The following is a 19,449-nucleotide window of genomic DNA, read 5'->3' as shown; positions in this document are numbered from 1 at the left end:
TGAGTTCCCCAAGCCTTGGGCTCCGCTGAAATCACTTGAGCTAAGCCAATGCTCACTGTCTCTCTCGGGCCTCTAAGTTAGCTTTGCCCGCCGGAACTCAGCTCCTAGCCACCGTGGTTGCCACTTGCTTTCCCCTTTCTCTGTGGCCGTGTCTCATCATCCCCCATCACTCACATCCGTTGCTTTGGAGAAGACTCCTAAGGTAAATATTTCAATGGTGCCTCTTTCCTTTACCCCCAAACTCTCCCCCTCCCTTGCTTTAGCATTGAATGTGTGTGTGCGTGTGTGATCCCTTTTGTTGTGTGGCTTTAATAAATGTTTATATTTTAATTGCACTTCCTTTGGCATTGGAGTCTCTGTTTCTTGGGGGTTGGACTAGATGACCTCTGGTATACACATAGGGACACGATCCGCTGTGTGCGTTGTTAGGACACGCCTCTCGTAAATTTGAGCTAATTAAATTCCCCTAATTCGATTCTTCCTAACATTTTGCAAACCTGAATAAGCCCTAATGAAAACAGTGGGACTTCTGAACGAGACTTGGCAGCACATATTCACTTTACATTCCATACTTGGGTGCATACAGCAGAGTATAAAAAGCATGTGCCTCTTGTCTTGTGAAGGATGCAATATACAAAATTTGGCACCTGCCCATTGACATTCAGGAAAAAAGCAAATGGGTAGGAAAGAAGCCTTCAGCATACTTTTAAGGGATATGTGTCAAACTTTCTGTCCAAGAGACTTGACAAGAGATACATGTGTAGTACCACAGTTTCAGATGCTGACTTGTTCTCACTGCACAATAATGAAAACAAGCTATCATTCTGAGGTAAGACAAATTCCTTATGAAGAAAAGCAGTTTCAGATCATGGCATCTTACTGCTCTTGAACCATGCCAGCAAACCCCCGCGTAGAATTAGGATTTACTCAGACCTCTCAGGTGAAAGTCCAACTCTCTGCCCTCTGATTCTCAATTCCCCATTTCACAGTTTTCTACCTGTCACGTCACTATATCCTTTATAACAGTCAGCATGGCTTACCATGGATTGTGTTCCTCGTGTGGATGATGTAGTAACTGGTGTGATGGTGATGGTACTTGTAACTTTGCTTGCTCCAGGCCTTGCGGACACATTATTCCTGGGAGAACGAAGGACAGTCCCAGTCATAGCCTCCTTCTCTGCTGCTACATTCATAGGTCTGACAGTAATCACAGGGCTTGTTCCCTCTTGAACAGCACCAGATGAGCGCTTAAACTGGGAGCCCAAGTGGATATGAATTTTGTTGTCCTCAGTTGTTATAATGTTCGTGTTAGCACTGTACTTCCGGACTGGAGTTGGGACAGTTTGTTTTTCTGGAGTCACTCTGAAAACAGCTCTCCCCATGGTCATGTCTTGTGATTCAGGTGACACAGTAATTTCTGCTGGTGCTGCAGAGGTAGACACAGTCATTATCTGAATGGGGGACACTGGCCTTTCTGTGAATGGAGACTTGGCACTCTCTGAGGATTTCTCCCTAGAGAACGTAGTTATTGTCACCGGAGACATTGCTCTCTCTGGGCCTCCAGGGTTCTCACCTCCTTTCCCTTTTTGTGATGTGACATGAGGAGAGGGAATGATAGTAATCCGTGGTTTCTGATTCCCCAAGGTAGGAATAACAGTGGTGCTAGAGAAGAAATCTTCAGCTGTTGGGCTTGTAATCTCCAAAGTAGCGGTGCTGTTCTCATGATCTGGAGTTACACGGATATGAAGAGGCTGTCCCTGCTTTGGAGAAAGTACAACCTCTCCTGGACGTTCTGGGCTTGTTTGTATTCTGGCCCCTTTATCCTGGTTGGCCTGAGAACCATTTTCTCGTTTTTTCATCCATGGAATCCAGGATTTTCTCATGGTAAGCTCATTTGCTGCAGGAGGATATCTATCAAGCACTGATGACCTCTCAGTGGGTTTTTTAAGCCCAACCTGCCGAAGATTGCTCATGATGTGGTTCTCCTCCTGGAAGGATTTCCTAATGAACACAGCAGGTGTTTCCTCTTCTGCTGCCTCAATGCTCATTGCATCAGTTTGCACTCCTGTGGATGTCACAGGTATGTCCACCATTCTTCTACCATTCATGCTGGGTCTCAGGGCTCGGCTATAGCGCTTCGACAGCTCGAGCTCTTTTGTTAATGTCAGCACCTCCTGCCCCATGACTTTGTTTTTATTTTCTTCTTCCAGAAACCTTTGCTGAAGGACTGAGTAATCCACTTGGAGCTGAGAAAGCTGGTCTTCTTTGTTCATTAGCTCATGAATTTTCTCTTTGAGAGCCTGCACTTCAGCTTTCAAGTCTTGGCTTTTAGCTTCTTCCAGCCGGAACCTTTGCCTCAGCTCTGCCTCCTGACTTACAGCCTCCCCCTTCTCTATTGCTTTGTTTTTAGCAATCTGGAGCTTCATTTCTTCCAGCTGCTGAGAAAGGAAGTTAGCTTTGTCCTGCTCAGTCCTAAATTTCTGCTCCAGTTGATCATATTCATCCTCCGTCTTCATCAAGTCTCCTTCAACCACTTCCAGTTGCTTGAGACGCTTTTTCAGTCTTTCAATTTCAGCCGTCAGCTCTTTAATCTTGTTATCCTCTTGTCCACTAAGCCCTGGTCCTTTTCTAACTCGATCTCTAGCTATTTCTCTTTCTACCTTCTCTATGCCATCAATTCTTTTCTTTAACTGATCCACTGTACAGCTCAGCTCAGAAGATTTTTCCTCTTCATTCTTCAGTTTGCCAATTAATTCATCTCTTTCCTTTGTCAAACTGGACACTTTTTCCTCCATCTCAGATTTCAACTTCAAAAGCTTTTTGCTTTCATCTATGAGTTTCTCAGTCACTTCCATAACTTTGCCTTGCTCTACCTTAAAATTCTTATTCAAGCCCTCAACTTTCCTCTCTTCCTGCTTTATCTTATCTACCATGTTTTTCCTTTCATCCACCAGCATGACAGTAAAAGACTTCAGCTTTGTCAGGTCATCTTTTAAGATCAGTTCAGCTTTTTCCAACTTATTTTCTGAAGACTCCAGATCCTTTATCCGTGTCTTCAACACTTCTAACTCATTGATCAAGTCTTTGGTTAAGCTTTTTTCTTTTTCCAGGTTCAAGCGCAACTGAGTGCATTCAGATTTGCTTTTGGTGAAAGCCTCCTCCAGCCGCTCCAGTTCCGACATCCTCTTTTGTAGTTTCTCCACTTCAAGCTTCAGTTCCTTGCTGTGGTGCTCTTCCTCTTGCAGCTTCTTCTTAAGCTCTTTACACTGAGATTCAGTTTTTGTGATCTCCTCATCCTTGCCTTCCATTTCAAGCACTCGCTTACGGAGGTTTTCCACCTCAGCCATCAAACTGGAGTTCCCACATTCCCCTTTAGCTATTTTGTCTCGCAGTTCCTGAAGCTCCTCTTCAGTCTTCTGAAGGCTTTTGTTGGTTTCTTCAAGTTCCTCAATTCTGCGGGTTAAACCAACTAGTTTCAGCCTGAGTTGTTTGTTGTGTGATTCCTGACTGACCAATTTAGCTGTCATCTCCTCATGCTCTTGGGAAAATGATGATGTCTTGTGTTCAAGTTCTGCCTCTATTTTCATGAGTTTTTGCCCATCTTCTTTGGCTTTGGAACTTAAAATTTTAAGTTTTTCCTCTTCTTCCCTTAATCTCTGAGTTAAATCTTGAATCTTCTGGGTTTGCTGATCAAGTTGCTCAATGTGCATCTGTCTCTCATCCACAAGCATGAGTGCAAAGGACTTAAGTTTGACTAATTCTTCTCTTAGTTTGTTGATCCTTTTTGCATGCTCTTTATCTTTGCGGGCTTGGTAGACCTTTTCTTGTTCAAGAAGCTTCTTTAATCTGAGGAGATTAAAAAATGCACATAGGGTCATACACTTCTTTTCTTAAAATAACAGTAACAACTTTAAATCCTGCTTCCTAAAAACTATTTTTGTCTTTAGGCACTATTACATGTAAGTGCTTTCAAAGATTTATAGTTGCCATAGGTTGCAGTGTGCTACTTCTCTAAGGGTAATAGTGGGCAAGGCGTCTTTAAAAGAATGCACAGGCTTATTCCCTTTAGACTTGTGTGTGCTGCCTTACATCTTTGACATGAAAGGACTGAGAGCAAATCCTCCTGATTCAAAGAAACTGTAAAAATAAGAAATGAAAAAGATGATCTAATAATGTTCAGTCAGTAAGCTAAAGGATATTCCATGAATTGCTGTTTATACAGTAATTTATTGTATGCCTCTGTAAATTAGGTACAAGGGTACAACAGTGGAAGAGGCTGCTCATTTTGTGTACTACTTGTGGACTTCCCATAAGCATATGACTGGCCATGGTGAATACAGAAGGCCACACTAAATAGGCCTTATGTTTGAGCCAGAGACACTCTTCTTATGCTACCCAGTCCTGTTCAAATCCACTCTTTCCAGTAATACAGCAATGTAAGACCAAAACATTTTTTTATAATTCCCCATCTCTTTAGACTAGTTATGCACCAATGATTACATGACTGCACACCAAAATTGTCTAGTGTGTTAAGAGCCAAAAGTTAAATCATTAAAGTTTTGAGTTCAATTCCAGTTCAGATTCATTTGGGTGTATAAAACTCTTTGGCTTGGTTCCAGCTGAGACCGTAACTTGGATCAGTAAACCAGTTCAAAGTCAGACACAGTTTGCACAAATCACTAGATTAATTCATACTACTGCAATACAGCAATTCAAAGACAAATACAAAAGATACATATTTTAAAAATATAGATTTCTCAAATATGCTGTTTTCATAAATGAGGAATACACAAGCTTTGCTGGATAAGATTAAAGGTTTATCTAGACCAGAATGGCTAACAGGATCATCTCCTACCAATGGTCGGTGGCAGTGGTTCTCAAGCTTCCTAATGCTGTGACTCTTTAATACGGTTCCTCATGTTGTGGTGACTCCCAACTATAAAATGGATAGAGGAGTGGTGTTTCAGTTCCTAGGACCATCAGAAATATGTGTTTTTCAATTATTTTAGGTGACCTCTGTGAAAGGGTCATTCAATCCCCCAAAGGGGTTGCGATCCACAAGTTGAGAACGGCTGCTCTAAGGTCTCTAGAAGAGAATTTTCAGGCATCTCAATTATCCCAGGAGTTGTCTACAGTCACCTCACATTTGCCCCACCTACTCATAAGAAACTGGACTCAAACTGTACTGACTGCCACACATTTCACTTCTCTTGCACATACACACAGAATGGAAGCTCCCCAGCAGCATGGGTGAGGGGGTAGCCCACTCTGACCCCTCAACATTGATCTAATGGCTGGGCTCAGCTGGGAAGAAAGTGGCCACAACCACCGTAAAGGCTCCATTGCTGGCAACTGCAGTGAAGGAGATGGACAGCCTTATGCTCCACAGTATAATAGGGGCTAATGCTAGTTCAGAATATGCTCTCCCTCTTCATCTCTTCTCTTCCCCAAGTGAGCAAGCTAGCAAATGAGTGAATGAGCAAGAAAAAGCACACACAGCCAGGTACCCCAACCCTTGCAAATACAGAGGGACAACTGCATGTAAAAAAAGTTTTTAAAATACTAAATAAACCTCCATTTCAGAAGCCCTGCTAGCCTTTGGTTACTATTCCCTGAACAAGGGAGCGGAGTGGCAACACACAACAAATTTGCTAGACTAATCCTACCTCCTCAGTTAGACCATGCCACCTCCAATTTCACCAAGATTATGACACATATGTTAAAAAAAATCAATTTTTTCCTAAAAATATGCAGAGTAAAAAAGTGAGTTTTAAAAACTTGTATTAATGCCTAAAAGGGCTTTCAGTGCAAAACTTTTGGGTGACACAAATCTACCCCAGCCTTATGCATAGATATGCCATATCCTTTAACCTGTGATGCAACTTGGGATAGTGCAGGAAGCTTTGTGCACAGAGGTTTTACATTAGTAAGGCACTTTTCAGGATGTACAGAACATTCACAAATTACATCACCATTAAACATTTACCTAAGTGAACTGGTTTTCACTTACTGTACCTTGATTTCAGATAGTCCACCCTCCCCCACCCAAAAAAAAAACCTTTAAATTATTATTATTTTTTAAAAGCAGAGATCTATCATCTTTTAATTATGGTAAAACTTTGCATTTGTTGGACCAAAGCAGGAATCCAGACATGATGTAATGGTTAGATTGTTGATGATAATTCAAGAGCTCTTGTATTAAGGCCCCACTGAGCTGTTGAACTAGACTCATGACACTCCTTTAGATGTGCCTACTTCACAGATTTTGTTGTGACCATAAAGTTGGGAGTAAGAGGGCATGTCTTCCTGGGCAAAACTGATCTGGTTTCTCCCTGCCCTTGTGTTGCCCTATCCAGACAACACAGGGCCAAAGGACCAATTTGGCTGTGAACTATCCATATAGGGGAAGAGCAGTCTTGCAGCAAATCCTTTATCCTTTCCTTAATCTGCATTTGAAAAACTCGTCATTTCTTCCAGATCTTCCCAGAAAATGCAGAGCATTCTGGCTGTGCCACCTGCCACTGCCACAAGTCATTCCTCTGAGATCAGAATGAGGCACCCAGCCATGTGTTCAACACTGGGAACCTAATTTTCAGGCTCAAAAAAAATGCCATATGTCAGTGATAGGTGACACAGTGGGATGCTGTGTAGACAAACACCCAGCATCACTCTGAAGTGCCAAGTGCCAGCTTTGGGTCCATGATGCTCCAGAAGCAGCTCAGAGTCTTTTAATTGTGTTTTATAATGTTATGTTGTAATCTGCAGTCGGTTTTAAGGAGGGGGATAATGGGATTATGTAATTTTAGTTATGCATGGAACTATGTACAGTGGGCACTTACCTTACGCAGGGGATCCATTCTGGATCCCCCCACGTAAGGGGAATTCCGCATATGCTCAAGCCCCATTCAAAAGAATGGGGCTTGTGCCTGCAGCGTGGTATGGCGCACGCACCATTACCCCTTCCAGGGCACGCTGAACCTTCTTCTGGCACAGCTTTCAATGTATGCTGAAAGTGTTATCAAGTTTGGTTTTATATAAATTTTGGGTGCCAAGCGATCAAAAATCATGACCCCTGACTGACCCCATCGCAAGCCGCCATTATCCCAAAGGCGAGCTGACCACGTAGACAGCAAGCTTGCTAGGCTTGGTCACAGGAAAAAAAAGGTACATTTTAAACCTTAAGCAAGCAGTTTTGGGAGTTGCCCTACAAGTTTCGCAGGCTGCCCAAAGATGAGAGGACAATAGAGGCAGCCTCTCTCCTAATGAACGAGTGATTGTCTTAACAGTTCTGCCATCTAGAAATTTGTCTTCCCCTGAAAAGTGCCAGACCTCTTCTTTGTGTATCCATTGTGTAAGTTTCAGCTTAGACAAAAGATAGCCATCAAGACCTTTGTTCGCCAGGTAGCCATAGCCTGAGGATACGTTCAGGGGTATAAAAGGACCCCGATTCCAGCCCTCAGTGGGCTTGTAGAGCAGAAGTTCCGAGCCTGATACCTTGGTTGTAGAGCTGCCGCTCCAGGCTTGAGTTTCCCGAGCCTTGGGCTCCGCTGAAACGCTGAAATCACTCAAGCTAAGCCACAGCTCACTGTCTCTCGGGCCTCTAGTTAGCTTTGCCTGCTGGAACCCAGCTCATAGCCACCACAGTCGCCACTTCCTTTCCCCTTCCTGTGGCTGCGATCCACCATCCATCCTACATCGCATCCGACTTCCTGGAGAAGACTTCCTTCCTTTACTCCCTTCCTTCCTTTACTCACCCCTCCCTTGCTATAGCATTGAATGTGTGTGATACCTCTTGTTGGGTGGCTTTAATAAATGTTTATATTTTAATTGCAACTCATTGGCATTTTGAGTCTCTTTCTCTCTGGTGGTGGACTAGATGACCTCTGGTATACACTAAGGGACAAGATCCTGTGCGTGCATTGTTAGGACACACCTCTCGTAAATTTGAGCTAATTAAATTCCCCTAATTCGATCCTTCCTAACAAAAGCCACGTAAGTCATAGTTTTTTGTGAGTTTTTCGGGCTATGTGGCCTGTTCTAGAAGAGTTCTTCCTGACATTTCGCCAGCATCTGTGCTAGCACGTAGGTCATGCTCGCATATAATGCAGGCACACTGGTATTTTAAGTATGTATTTTCACTTTATAACCTGCCTCAATCATATGGAGAGGTGGGATAAAAATAAAATTCATTATTATTATTATTATTATTATTATTATTATTATTATTATTATATTGCCAGTGGACACCCAACCAGAATCATCTATACCATCTTAGTGCATTAAAGGAATATGGAATACAAATAACCAAGTGCTACAGGGACTGTGTAACTGCTATCCATGTGTACTTCCCTACTGAACATACCAGATTCAATGTGAAGGCTTTCACAGCCAGCATCCACAATTTTTTTCTGTTTTTTTTCCAGAACTCTTCCAGAACATGGCCACACAGCCTGAAAACCCCACAAAAACTACACCAGATTCAGTTTAGTTCCCCTGAAATAGCCAGCTTTATTATTCTGTACAGTGAGTAGCAGGAAATACTTCCCCATTAAACCCTCTAAAAACTGAAATTCAGATAATATGTTTACGTTTCATTTATCCAAGATATTATAATTTTTTTGGAAAGCTGTAAGATATTTTTATAATTCTGATTTTAAGGCCTAACATGTCAAACCACTCTGGATTTTTAAACTAAATAATCGCATTCTGAAAAAAGATACACAGCTAAAATCTGTGTCAAATTATTGAAGAAATAATCAAACAGGAAACTGACTTGTGTGTTATTAAGCTTATGCAAAATGCTTTGCAATCAAATTCATTTCCATATCCAGAAAACACTTTCAGTAGAGAACAGTTGCATGATTATGATTTGCTTGTAAGTTTCAGGCATTTTACTACACAGGAATGCTTTCCATTCAGGAAAATTGTGCAGTATGAAGGCGCCTCTCTTACCAGCCAGCCATGAAACTTGCTGTCACCTCCCCTCGGGAGCTATCCAGCATGGGTTCTTAAATGCATGTGTCCTGCACAATGTGTTTTCAAGTGCTTTATTATATTCCTAATTGTTTCCATGCAAAAGATACTCTTATGCAGTTACATCACACTGTAGTTTCACATCATCATCAATCACTTCAAGTGTGCTTAAAACTGTATAAGCACTTAGCAAAAGATAGCAATTCATGATCCTCACTCACACACTTAGATCTGAATAAGCCACTCAGCCCCACAAGATATTTGTTCAAGAGCATAGAGTTCCCTATCACTCTACCCACCACCCACAATACATAGTCACCAAGAACTCATAATTATCAATGAAATCCCGGCGCCACCCTGCTTCAAAAAAGTGGAGGTGGTGGAGGGTTAACAAGGGCTGCATCTACACTGCAGAAACAATCAGTTTTATACTGTGTCAACTGTCATGGCTCCATCCTATGGAAACCTGGGAACTGCAGTTTGCTGTGGCACACAAGCTCTCCGATAGAGAAGGCTAAATATCTTACAAAACTACAATTCCCAGATTTCCACAGCATTGAGCCATGGCAGTTAAAGTGGTGTCAAACTGCATTAATTCTGCAGTGTAGATGCAGTCAAGATTTTCACAAATTACAGGGCATTCCAACTTACTCCCTGTCCTTTTGGGGAAGAACACAGGTATCCAGATCAAATGCTTTAGGTATGTTTTTAAAAGCTTAATAGTGTACAGCACCATTTTCTCAGCATCCCAACATGCAGCTGACTTGAAATTTTTTAGGAAGGACAGTTCAGAAAAGGATAGATGTCACTTGCTAATTAGCTTGCTGTTCACCGCTATGATCTTTGGAATAGCGGTATATAAATAAAAAACAAAAAAAATTCTAATGTGCATTTAGGTGCGCATCTAATTTATACTCATGATTCCTGATCGAGGAAGTACTGCGCATGAAGGAACCTGCTAATATAAATCTATCTCCTTAGGACTTATGCAAGATGCACTTCTTTTAATTTTGACTCATAATGATACCAACCAAAAGATATTGTTCTTTTCCTCTGTAATTAATTTGTGTGTTAAAGAGTTTGTGTGTATGTGTAAAAAAAAAAAAGGAGAAAGTAGTAGAACAGGTGGTGAAATGGCAACTACAACACCTAGACTCCCTCAGTAAAATTCTGTGCATAAAGCAGGGTAATTTTATAATGGAAAGCTCAGGTAGCAGCAGCCTTTACTACTGTGTTGCCCTCTCTCAAAAACCTTGCCTAATTTCTTAAATGCAGACCCATTTCTTCAAAAGCCACCTAGTTTTATTGCCTGCTGAAAGTTTCTGTCATCAGCCACACTAAGTAAATACAATCTACATAAATATGTTGTTGTTGCTGGTTGTGTGCTTTCAAGTTGTTTCTGACTTATGGTGACCCTTAGGCAACCGTATCACGAGGTTTTCTTGGCAAGATTTGTTCAGAGGGTTTTGCCACTGCCTTTCCCTGAGGCTGAGAGTGTGTGACTCATCCTAGATCACCCAGTGGGTTTCCATGGCCAAGCGAGGTTTCAAACCCTGGTCTTCAGAGTCATAGCCCAGTGCTCAAACAACTATACTCTGCTGACTCTTTTTTAAGTAAATATAACTACAGAAATGCCGGAGCTAGGGCTCAGTGCTCATTCAATTCAGGAGGAGGATGAAAAGAAAAGAGGGAAAGAAGGAGGAAGAGGTTTAACTGAAACCTTTTCTGCTGTGTTGATTCTCTAACATAAGGAAAGCTGCTGTGCTATGCAACCCTGATACAGTGTTTACAAGTCTGCCAAATTCGCTTAGCCTTTCTATATAAACTGTATATACAGTACAAATGTAGGTTTATTTGTAACATCTACATCAAAAATTAATACATGCCTATAAAATGAAACACATTTACATACTGTATACATTTACTGTATAAATATGTTTCATTTTATAGAAATTGATTAATATCTAGATGTAAAATTAACATACTTCTATAAAATGAAACATATTTATGTCCAGTACACATTTACTGACAGCCTAAATCCTCTACAGGAGTCAGACTATGTCTGATCGTGCAAGCCAAGCAGGGTCATCCCTGGTTAGTAATTGGATGGGAGAGCACCAAGGGATGCATGGTGCTGTGGGCTATATTTCAGAGGATGGGACTGACAAAGACACCTCTGAGTATTACTTGTCTAAGGAGTTTATCACACGGGAGGAATTTCTCTTAAGTTCGGATGAAAAGAAAGTGGGGCCAGAACACATTCACGTGAATTTGCTAGTTCAGCAAATTTACATGAATTCGAATTGTGTTCGAACTGACTCCCCATTGCCCGAAAATAGCTTGCCATTGCCTGAAATTGTGTGTGGTAGTCTATCACGCAATAACGTTAAACCCCATGATTGCATTCGGATTGCCACTGGATTATACTTCCAATTTCCCTTGTCTGATAAACTCCAAGGAAACCCTAGGAAACCCATGGGGTTGTCATAAGCTGCCCAGCAATGTAAAGGCACATTCACTACACATACATTTACTGGGTAAGCAAAGCTCTAGATCAAGTATCACCTAAGCCATGCATGTCTTCAGTGACTTAAGGCATTTCTTACCCTGCATCCTTGATTGATAACGTGGAAATAGTCATACTGGCCTAACTTATGGGGCTGCCATAATGTTTAATTTTAAGATATGTCTTTAAAAAGTATGTGAAGCCCTTTGGCTCAAGATGCACCACTGCAATAATTCATTATTGTAAGTATACTGAATCTGATAGGATCCAGAATAAAATTATCATAAAAACTGATTTATATGAAAGCAAGAGATAATCAAATATTTGAAAGAGATTCATTTAAATATTGAGCATTTTGTCACATTTTGGAATAATGAATCTCAGAATCACACTTGGCCGTTCCCTTTGTTTTTATTAGTTTGAATTTAGGAAACAGAAAGATGATCTATTTAGTATCATTATTAGCTTTGTGTCCTCACCATATTTATGATTATGATTATGATTTTAAACACACACACACACACGGTATTCAGCCTACATGTGCCCCATGTTTGTTTTTAGGAACCTGCTTTAAGATCTTTTGCATTCTACCTCAGCTCCATCATGGGACTCAAGGTAACGTACATGTGAGGATTCCCATGTTGTCTCCTGTCCAATCACTGAGTGTATCGACACTGTAGAAATAATGAGGGTGTATCTATACTGTAGAAATAATGCAGTTTGACACCACTTTAAGTGTTATAGCTCAATCTTATGGAAACCTGGGATTTGTAATTTTACAGAGTCTATAGACTTCTCTGCCAAAGTGCTCTGGTGTGTCACAAAACTACAAATCCCAGGATTATGTAAAATGGAGCCATGGCAGTTAAAGTGGTGACACACTGCATTATTTCTACAATGTAGACGCACCCTGAGACCTACTTAGCAGCAGCAACACAACTTACAGTATGCTTAGGGCTGATGTATAAAATTAAACCTTTCAAGGAAGCACACTTTATTCTGCTAAAACAAAAGAAATGTCAAACAATTATAAACACAAACACTATTTCAGTCTCTGTTAAGATATTTTGCGAAGCCATTAAAAAATCAGTTCAGTTGATATATCGCCTTTAAAAAAAAAAAAGTCAGAGCTGACAAATTGCCCTATTCTGTAGCAATGGGATGTTTCAAACACCCTACTGGATTTCCTGCACCTCATTCATACAGAATATTCACAATATGGTACTCTCAAAGAAACCAAACAATTTAACTTTGCACTTTAACTGGAAGAAATTATCTATAGGGCAGCAATAAAGGAAAGAAAAAGAGAAAGAAAAGAAACTTTTTGCAAGTGGGAAACAGAAGATTTAAACCTGAGATGGGTTTCTTTCTGGCTGAGGTTAATCCTTTCCTGAAAAAAAATTTTTTTTAATGAAAAGTCTCCTGCACAGCAAAATCAAAATTGGACCACAGAATAACACCAAGGAAAGTTTAAGCTTCACAGCATCTCTCCATGCATTAAACAAAATAGAAACCATTCGGTATAAATTACCTTGCAAATCAGGATGTGATCCTTCAACAGCGGCAGCTAAACACAGATCTGAACTAGTAACTTTTGATTTTTTTAAAAAAGCTGTAGAATTGTTTGCCCCTTTAACTAAGCACATGTCTCTACTTCACACTGTTATCTGCAACAGCTCCCAACTGAGTTTTCCTGCCAGACAAATCTATTCTCTCACTTACTCACACACATACAAGGGGGGGGGGGATAAAAGCTTGTGCAGAAACAACAACTAGCATCCCAGAATCTAAACAAACAAACAAATCTTGTAAAAAAATAAAAAGCAGTGCTGTGGCTTCCTTACCTTCTTCCAACGAGAAATCCTTGCCATCCCCCTCCCTTCCCCAGCTTTGCAAGAGTTTGCTAGTCTGCAGGGCCTGCTCTACAGGGAATTAGCCATCACATTCCAGCCATGTCATCAGAACAATGAAAGGTGAATGTTGTGCAAAACAGCTTGGGACCACTCACTGGTGATGTCATCCCTCCCTTATATGGTGCATTATTGTGCAGATTTAACTTTGGGCAGGGAAAGGAGGGGTGTGTATGCAGAGCTTCACTACTTCAGAAAGCAAGGAAAAATCTTGACCAGAGAGAAGCTGGGGGGGGGGGGGTCCAAGAGAAATGCAGTTTGTAACACTGCTCCCCCCAATCCATCTATCCATCCAAACTAATTGAGCTTCAGCCAGTTCTGTTTGACATGTGCTGGAGAGGCAATTGCTGTCCTTTTGGAAGCAGAGTAAACCTTTCTCAAACTAGCTGTAAAGGGATTTCATTCCAGACGCAGCCAAAAGTAAGATAGATGTACAGTGGACCCTTGTTATACGCTGGGGTTTGGTTCCAAGATCCCACGTGTATAACAAAATCCGTGGATGCTCGAGTCTCATTAAATATAATGACATAGCAAAATGGTGTCCCTTATAAAAAATGGAAAATCAAGGTTTGATATTTGAAATTTATACTTTTTTGGAACATTTTCAAACTGTGGATGCTTGAATCCATGTATTAAAAATCCGTGTATAAGAAGGGCCGATTGTAATTAGCCTTTCTATACATTTAAAAACAAAACTTTGTTGCTTTTTAAAAAATTACATTTGTGTCTAGAAATTATGTGTCTTGTGTTCAAATCCCTAATTGATCAGGGAAACCAACTGGGTGACCATAAACAAGTTATAGTCTCTCAGCCTCAGAGGGAGGCACTAGCAAAAAACCCCAAAAAAACCTCTGAAGGAATCTTGCCAAGAAAACCCTGTGCTTTAGGGTTGCCATAGGTTGGAAATAATTTGAAGGCACACAAAACAACAACAACAACAAAAACATTACCAATGATGCAAAGCTGAAATGGAAATTGTGGCTGCATTTTCAACATTTGTTGAAATTTTCAGCATTTACTGATGCAGAAACTGCTTCTAAAGTCAGGACAAAACTGAATGTGTTCCTTTATAGCTTGGTAGGTTTGGGATATACAAACCTAATTTTGCAATAGCAATCTAATTTGCAGTTGTGTGTGTTTTAAGGGACAGCTGTGACATAGCATTTGGCCTCAAAGAAAGACTCCCGCTAATTTCTGACTTCTATAAAATCAATCAAATTTACATTGATGCCTTGGAAGAAATTTGGCTTCAGGGGCCACTCTACAAGAACCATATTTTGGCCAGGCTGCCAGTGAAATTAATTGGGACCTGGTATGGCCATGAAACCTGGTATGGGTAACCATGTGCAAATCACATGCTCTCAGCATCAAGGAAATGCAATGGTAAGCCTCCTCTGAACAAATCTTGCCAAGAAAACCCCATGATCTTTAGGTCACCATAAGTCAAAAATAATTTGAAGGCACACAACAACAATAGACTCACCCATCCAGTAAGTATATGCCCAGTTGCATTTTCCCAGACCAGAATGCATTTGGAGGAGATGCTAGTTATGCACCAAGTCTTTATCCTTCTGCAATCTCCACATGTTTTCTGAAATTAGTTTTTCCTTCCATTACATGCACACATTTTGGGCCTTCAATAGTTGCATGACTGCAAGGCATTCAGTAGCTCAATGCTTCCTCCAGAACTCCATCACCTTCACCTCCTGTCTTGGCTGAAATGCAATTCCAGGATTGAGCCCTGGCCTAAATTCAGCCTTGTCTTGACTTCTCCCTTGCCTTCCATGTCAAATCAGGCAGCAATATAACAATGTGTGTATGTATGTGCCTTCAAGTCGCCTGTCAACTTATGGTGAACCCATTAATTTCACGGGGTTTTCATAGGCAAGGAATACTCAGAGGTGGTTTTGTCAGTTCCATCCTCTGAAATATAGTGCACAGTACCTGGTATTCATTGGTGATCTTCCATCCAAATACTAACTACAGGGAATTAGCAATACATTCCACATCACACCCTGCTTAGCTTCCAAGATCAGACCAGATCTGGTACCTTTAAGAAATATCAAAGGTAAAATCCACAGACTACCCTCAATTGCATGGTGACATTCCTTAAAACTCTGCAAACAAAAGGCAGAACAAGCATTTGTTCCTTAGGATTTGCCTTTTATTTACTGCCATGAAAATACAATTCACACAAACAGCAAAGCATCACCCAAGGACCAATTAAAGTCTTAATTACAGTCACAAATGCTCAGAGGTGAAACCACAAGACAATTTTCATCTTTCAATAAAAAGCTGTCAAACCTCCACCTGCCTCATGCTTAATAGATGTAAGTGAGTTCCTATAACCCATTCTCAGTGCAGGTTTCAGTTTGCTTGTGTTATTTTTTTTAATCCAAAAGAAAGAAGAAAGCAGGCTGTTTTTAATATAAATATATTGCATTAGTCATATTCTGACTCTTGGGAAAATATTCAATAAAGAAAAATACAACATATCCTTGAAAAAGAATGCTGGATGCAAGAGGGGGACTGCATGCTGTACTGATTCCAGGCTATACATTTTATATTACTTACATCATATTCCCTAAAAACCCCGCACTTAGTAAGCTTAAGCTGAACAACTGGCCTTCGTCACCAATCATTGCTCTTATTTGAAATAGGTCATTCCAGGCAGATGTTATAAAACATTATATCATTCTCCAAGGGACTTTTCTCCCCCTTTTTGAATTGATGGACTGAAGCTGTAGTCTCCACCAGGCCCCAGCCTTTAAATCCCATCATGTAAATGTGTGCTATATTTCTCTCATATGTGTTCATTACCTTTTATGGAGTATGGCTTGTGAAGTAAAGCTGGTAATGTTGAACAGTTTTTTTGTAAGTGGGTTTCTTTCTTTCTTTCTTTCTTTCTTTCTTTCTTTTTTTGAGGTATGGAGGGGAGGGAAAAGGAAAAGAATTCAAACTCTGAACAAAGATGGTTTGGGGGGGGGGACCTTTTGGTGAGACCCCCAACCTCTTTCTAAAATCAAAGCAAAGTTGCTTTGCTTGAATTTGACTGAACTTGAGATTTGTTTTTAGTTAGAAAGCAAGGCTGGGGGTTCATCCAAATACTTGCCTGACAGCAAGTCCTACTGAACTCAGTGGAGATTGGTGTTTGTTGTTCCTATGTAGGGATGTAACAATCATTCATCATGGTTCACTAAACATACGAATTGTTAATTTCTCAGCTCCTTTAACTGTTTTATGTAGGGGCCAAGAAATCTGCCGCATGATTGCCTAGGTGGGAGAATTTTCAGATAGTTCATTTGCAAACAAACAAAGTAAATGAGCAGGAAATTCCTTTTGAAATTTGTTGCTTTAAGTGTTATTGTTTTACTGCATTAGTGCAATAAAACACCAGGGGTGCAAAAGTGTGTGCATTTTTACACTGGAAAAGTCTAGCAAGTAACATAGTAAACCGACTTGCCAATGAGGTGTTGAGATTGTGTGTTGTTGTTTTTGTAGTGGCTGGATTCAAATTTTTAAAGCTAAAAGAGAAAATGTCACACAAGGGAAGGTGAGGATGAAGGGGAGATAGCTTGGTATAGTTTATGAGGAAGATAGAGTCAAGACAAGCTGGGGTCAGTTTTGACCCAAGTCCTATAGCTGGAAGGGGGATTATGGGAGCCATAGTCCAAAACTTCTCCAAGCTCTAATTTTCTCTCTTTCCCTACCCTGCTCTCTACAGCACATACTATAATACACTGAACTCAATGGAGTTAGTGAGTCCAACTGTTGTTGGACTGCAAGTTCCAGCAGCCCCTAGCTGGTGTAGGCAATGCTGAGGAATAGTGAAAGCTGCAGTCCAATGATATTCGGATCTTGGAAGCTATGTAGGGTCAGTAAGTCCTGGTTTGTACTTAGATCGGAGACCACCAGGGAAGACTAGGTGCTGTAGGCTAACTTTCAGAGGAAGGTACTGGGAAAAGCACCTTTGAGGATCCTCACCTAAGAAAATTCTATGAAATTCATAGGTTCGCCATATGTTGATGGGCTTTTTGAAGGCTCATGCATGCGTCACATGCTTTATAATATCTACAGCCCCTGGAGCCATATGGACACATCTGGTCCTATGGTATATCTGGCCCCAGGCACCAAAACGGGGGGGGGGGGGGGGGGGATGAATCCTAGGCCCCATTCCCACTGGGCAAAAAAAGCGGCTTATATTGCTGCGATTCTGACTTGGATTTTTTTTCCAAGTCGTATTCAAATCTGGTCCCTCGTTCCCATTACCAAAGGGTGCAAACGGACCCAGGTTTTTTTTACCCATGTTCTCGTTCCCATAGAAATTTTCTCGGTTGTAATTTGACTTTTTTTCTCCCCGTTCCCATTGCACTTCCTCTTTTTTTGTAAAGCAGCTGTTAATCACGTGCCTAAGCGCTTGACGTCACAGCGAATCAATTGCTTAGGCGCTTTTCCCGTCTGGGAAATGAGAGCGAGCCTCTATTCCCCCGATGTCCCTTTGCCTCCCAGGCTGTCCTATGTCTTACCAGTCCCTCTGGGGAAAGGAGAGGGAGCCTCTATGCCCCCAAGTCCCTTTGCCTCCCCCATTGCTCCCTGGGCTGTCTGGGGTGCGATCAAGCAGGCATTTAATGCAAAGCCGATCTGCTGCTCAGGTGTTCAAGCGCTCAGGTGCTCAGGCACTCAGGCAGAGGGGGAAAAAGAAAAAAAGAAAAGTTAAAAATGGTTTTCAATGGGTCTCCTCACACATCGGTCTATGAATGTGGAGCAGGGGGGCGTAATGTGTTTACCGTTTTTGGAGGTCAATGTAGCAATTTGCTATGTTTGGATACCCGATAGAGCGCCTAAGCGATCAAAAGCTTAATTTTTAAAAAATAATTTTTTCTACACATGCGATCGCCTTATCCTGCTTCCCACTCCACCGGGGGAAAGGCTATGCGAACGGGGGGAAATGGCGCCAGTAATGCAGGAAAGAGAACAAGTGGGTGACACCCCCAGGCCAGCCCCTTGAGCACTGCTCCTCCCATCCTCAAGTTCCCGAATCAGACACCCTTGTCGTTCCCATTTGTTTGCTCCAAATCAGACTTGGGAGGTACAGGAAAAACCTCTGAAAATATGCAGTCAAATTAATCCAGTTTATCCAACACTGATTCGGGTTTTCCAAGGAAAAATCGATTACATGGGGATCAGATCTGAATTCCAATGAGAACAATATCGGCGCAATGAGGATCGAATGTGTGCTCAAATGAGAATGATGCACCCATAATCCATGTCTGATCCGCTTTATAAGCCAGTGGGAATGGGGCCTCAGAGTACTGTTTGCATTCTATGCATTCCTATTCATGTACCTTGTCACCATGTCTCCCTATATTAATATTTTGCTAGCACGTGGCGTGGGATGCATGTGTCCCACTGCCAAACTACCTAGGGGCACCTGTGTCCCCCTGAATCTGTTTCTGTGGCCCCATTCCCATTCCAGTCTCTCCTGACTGCATTTTGGTGGCTACAATAAAGGGCGAGCTGCCTCTCTTGGAAAGCATACAGGAAGATTTTGCCGTTTAGGTAGTTCACATCTCCCCCTGCATTAATATTCCTCCCAAAAATCCAGAGTGGATTTGTTTGGAACATCTGGGGCAATCCACGAGGCACTGGGAAATTAAGGACATTCAAGAAAAATGGAGGGCATTACAAAATAAAAGCTAATATAAATATAAATGCATGCTTCTTAGTCATGCTCAAAGTGAAGGGCATTTTGGAATTCTTCCTGGACAGAAGGTTGAAATGTAGGACATGTCCTGGAAAAGAAGGATGTGTTGTTACTCTAGGCATACACTCTTTTCCCCATACACAGGTGGTGGTGGTGGTGGTCCAGAACGGATCCCCCGCATATGAGAAGGGCGGACTGTAATTTTTCTAGGAACCTCTAAGCACTCCGATGTGACATCTGGTGGGCATTGACCACAGACTCAAGCTGGAGGACCTAGAGTTTCCTAGAGAGAATATATTAATCAAATCCACAAATAATCAAATCCAAAAAAATGTCAAAGCTGCAAATGTGGAGGG

The 19,449-nt window shown here is 41.4% G+C and overlaps 1 protein-coding gene across 5 annotated transcripts in view; it reads right to left on the bottom strand.

Annotated features, from left to right (window-relative positions):
* The window catches only part of FILIP1 (filamin A interacting protein 1), a 131,737-nt gene that overhangs the window by 23,333 nt on the left and 88,955 nt on the right, over window positions 1-19,449 (bottom strand). For all 5 annotated transcript variants that reach the window (XR_006102479.1, XM_042454727.1, XM_042454737.1 and 2 more), the window contains one exon: window positions 1,041-3,846. Coding sequence is in view for 4 of the 5 variants with exons in the window: in XM_042454727.1 (XP_042310661.1) it covers window positions 1,041-3,846 (2,806 nt within the window). In the remaining variant the exon portion in view is untranslated. The remainder of the gene's footprint in view (window positions 1-1,040; window positions 3,847-19,449) is intronic.

This window comes from Sceloporus undulatus, chromosome 1 (genome assembly GCF_019175285.1).
Source record: "Sceloporus undulatus isolate JIND9_A2432 ecotype Alabama chromosome 1, SceUnd_v1.1, whole genome shotgun sequence".
Lineage (NCBI taxonomy): Eukaryota > Metazoa > Chordata > Lepidosauria > Squamata > Phrynosomatidae > Sceloporus > Sceloporus undulatus.
Note: the sequence above shows the minus strand (reverse complement) of the source record. Positions and strands in the feature narration are given on the sequence as shown.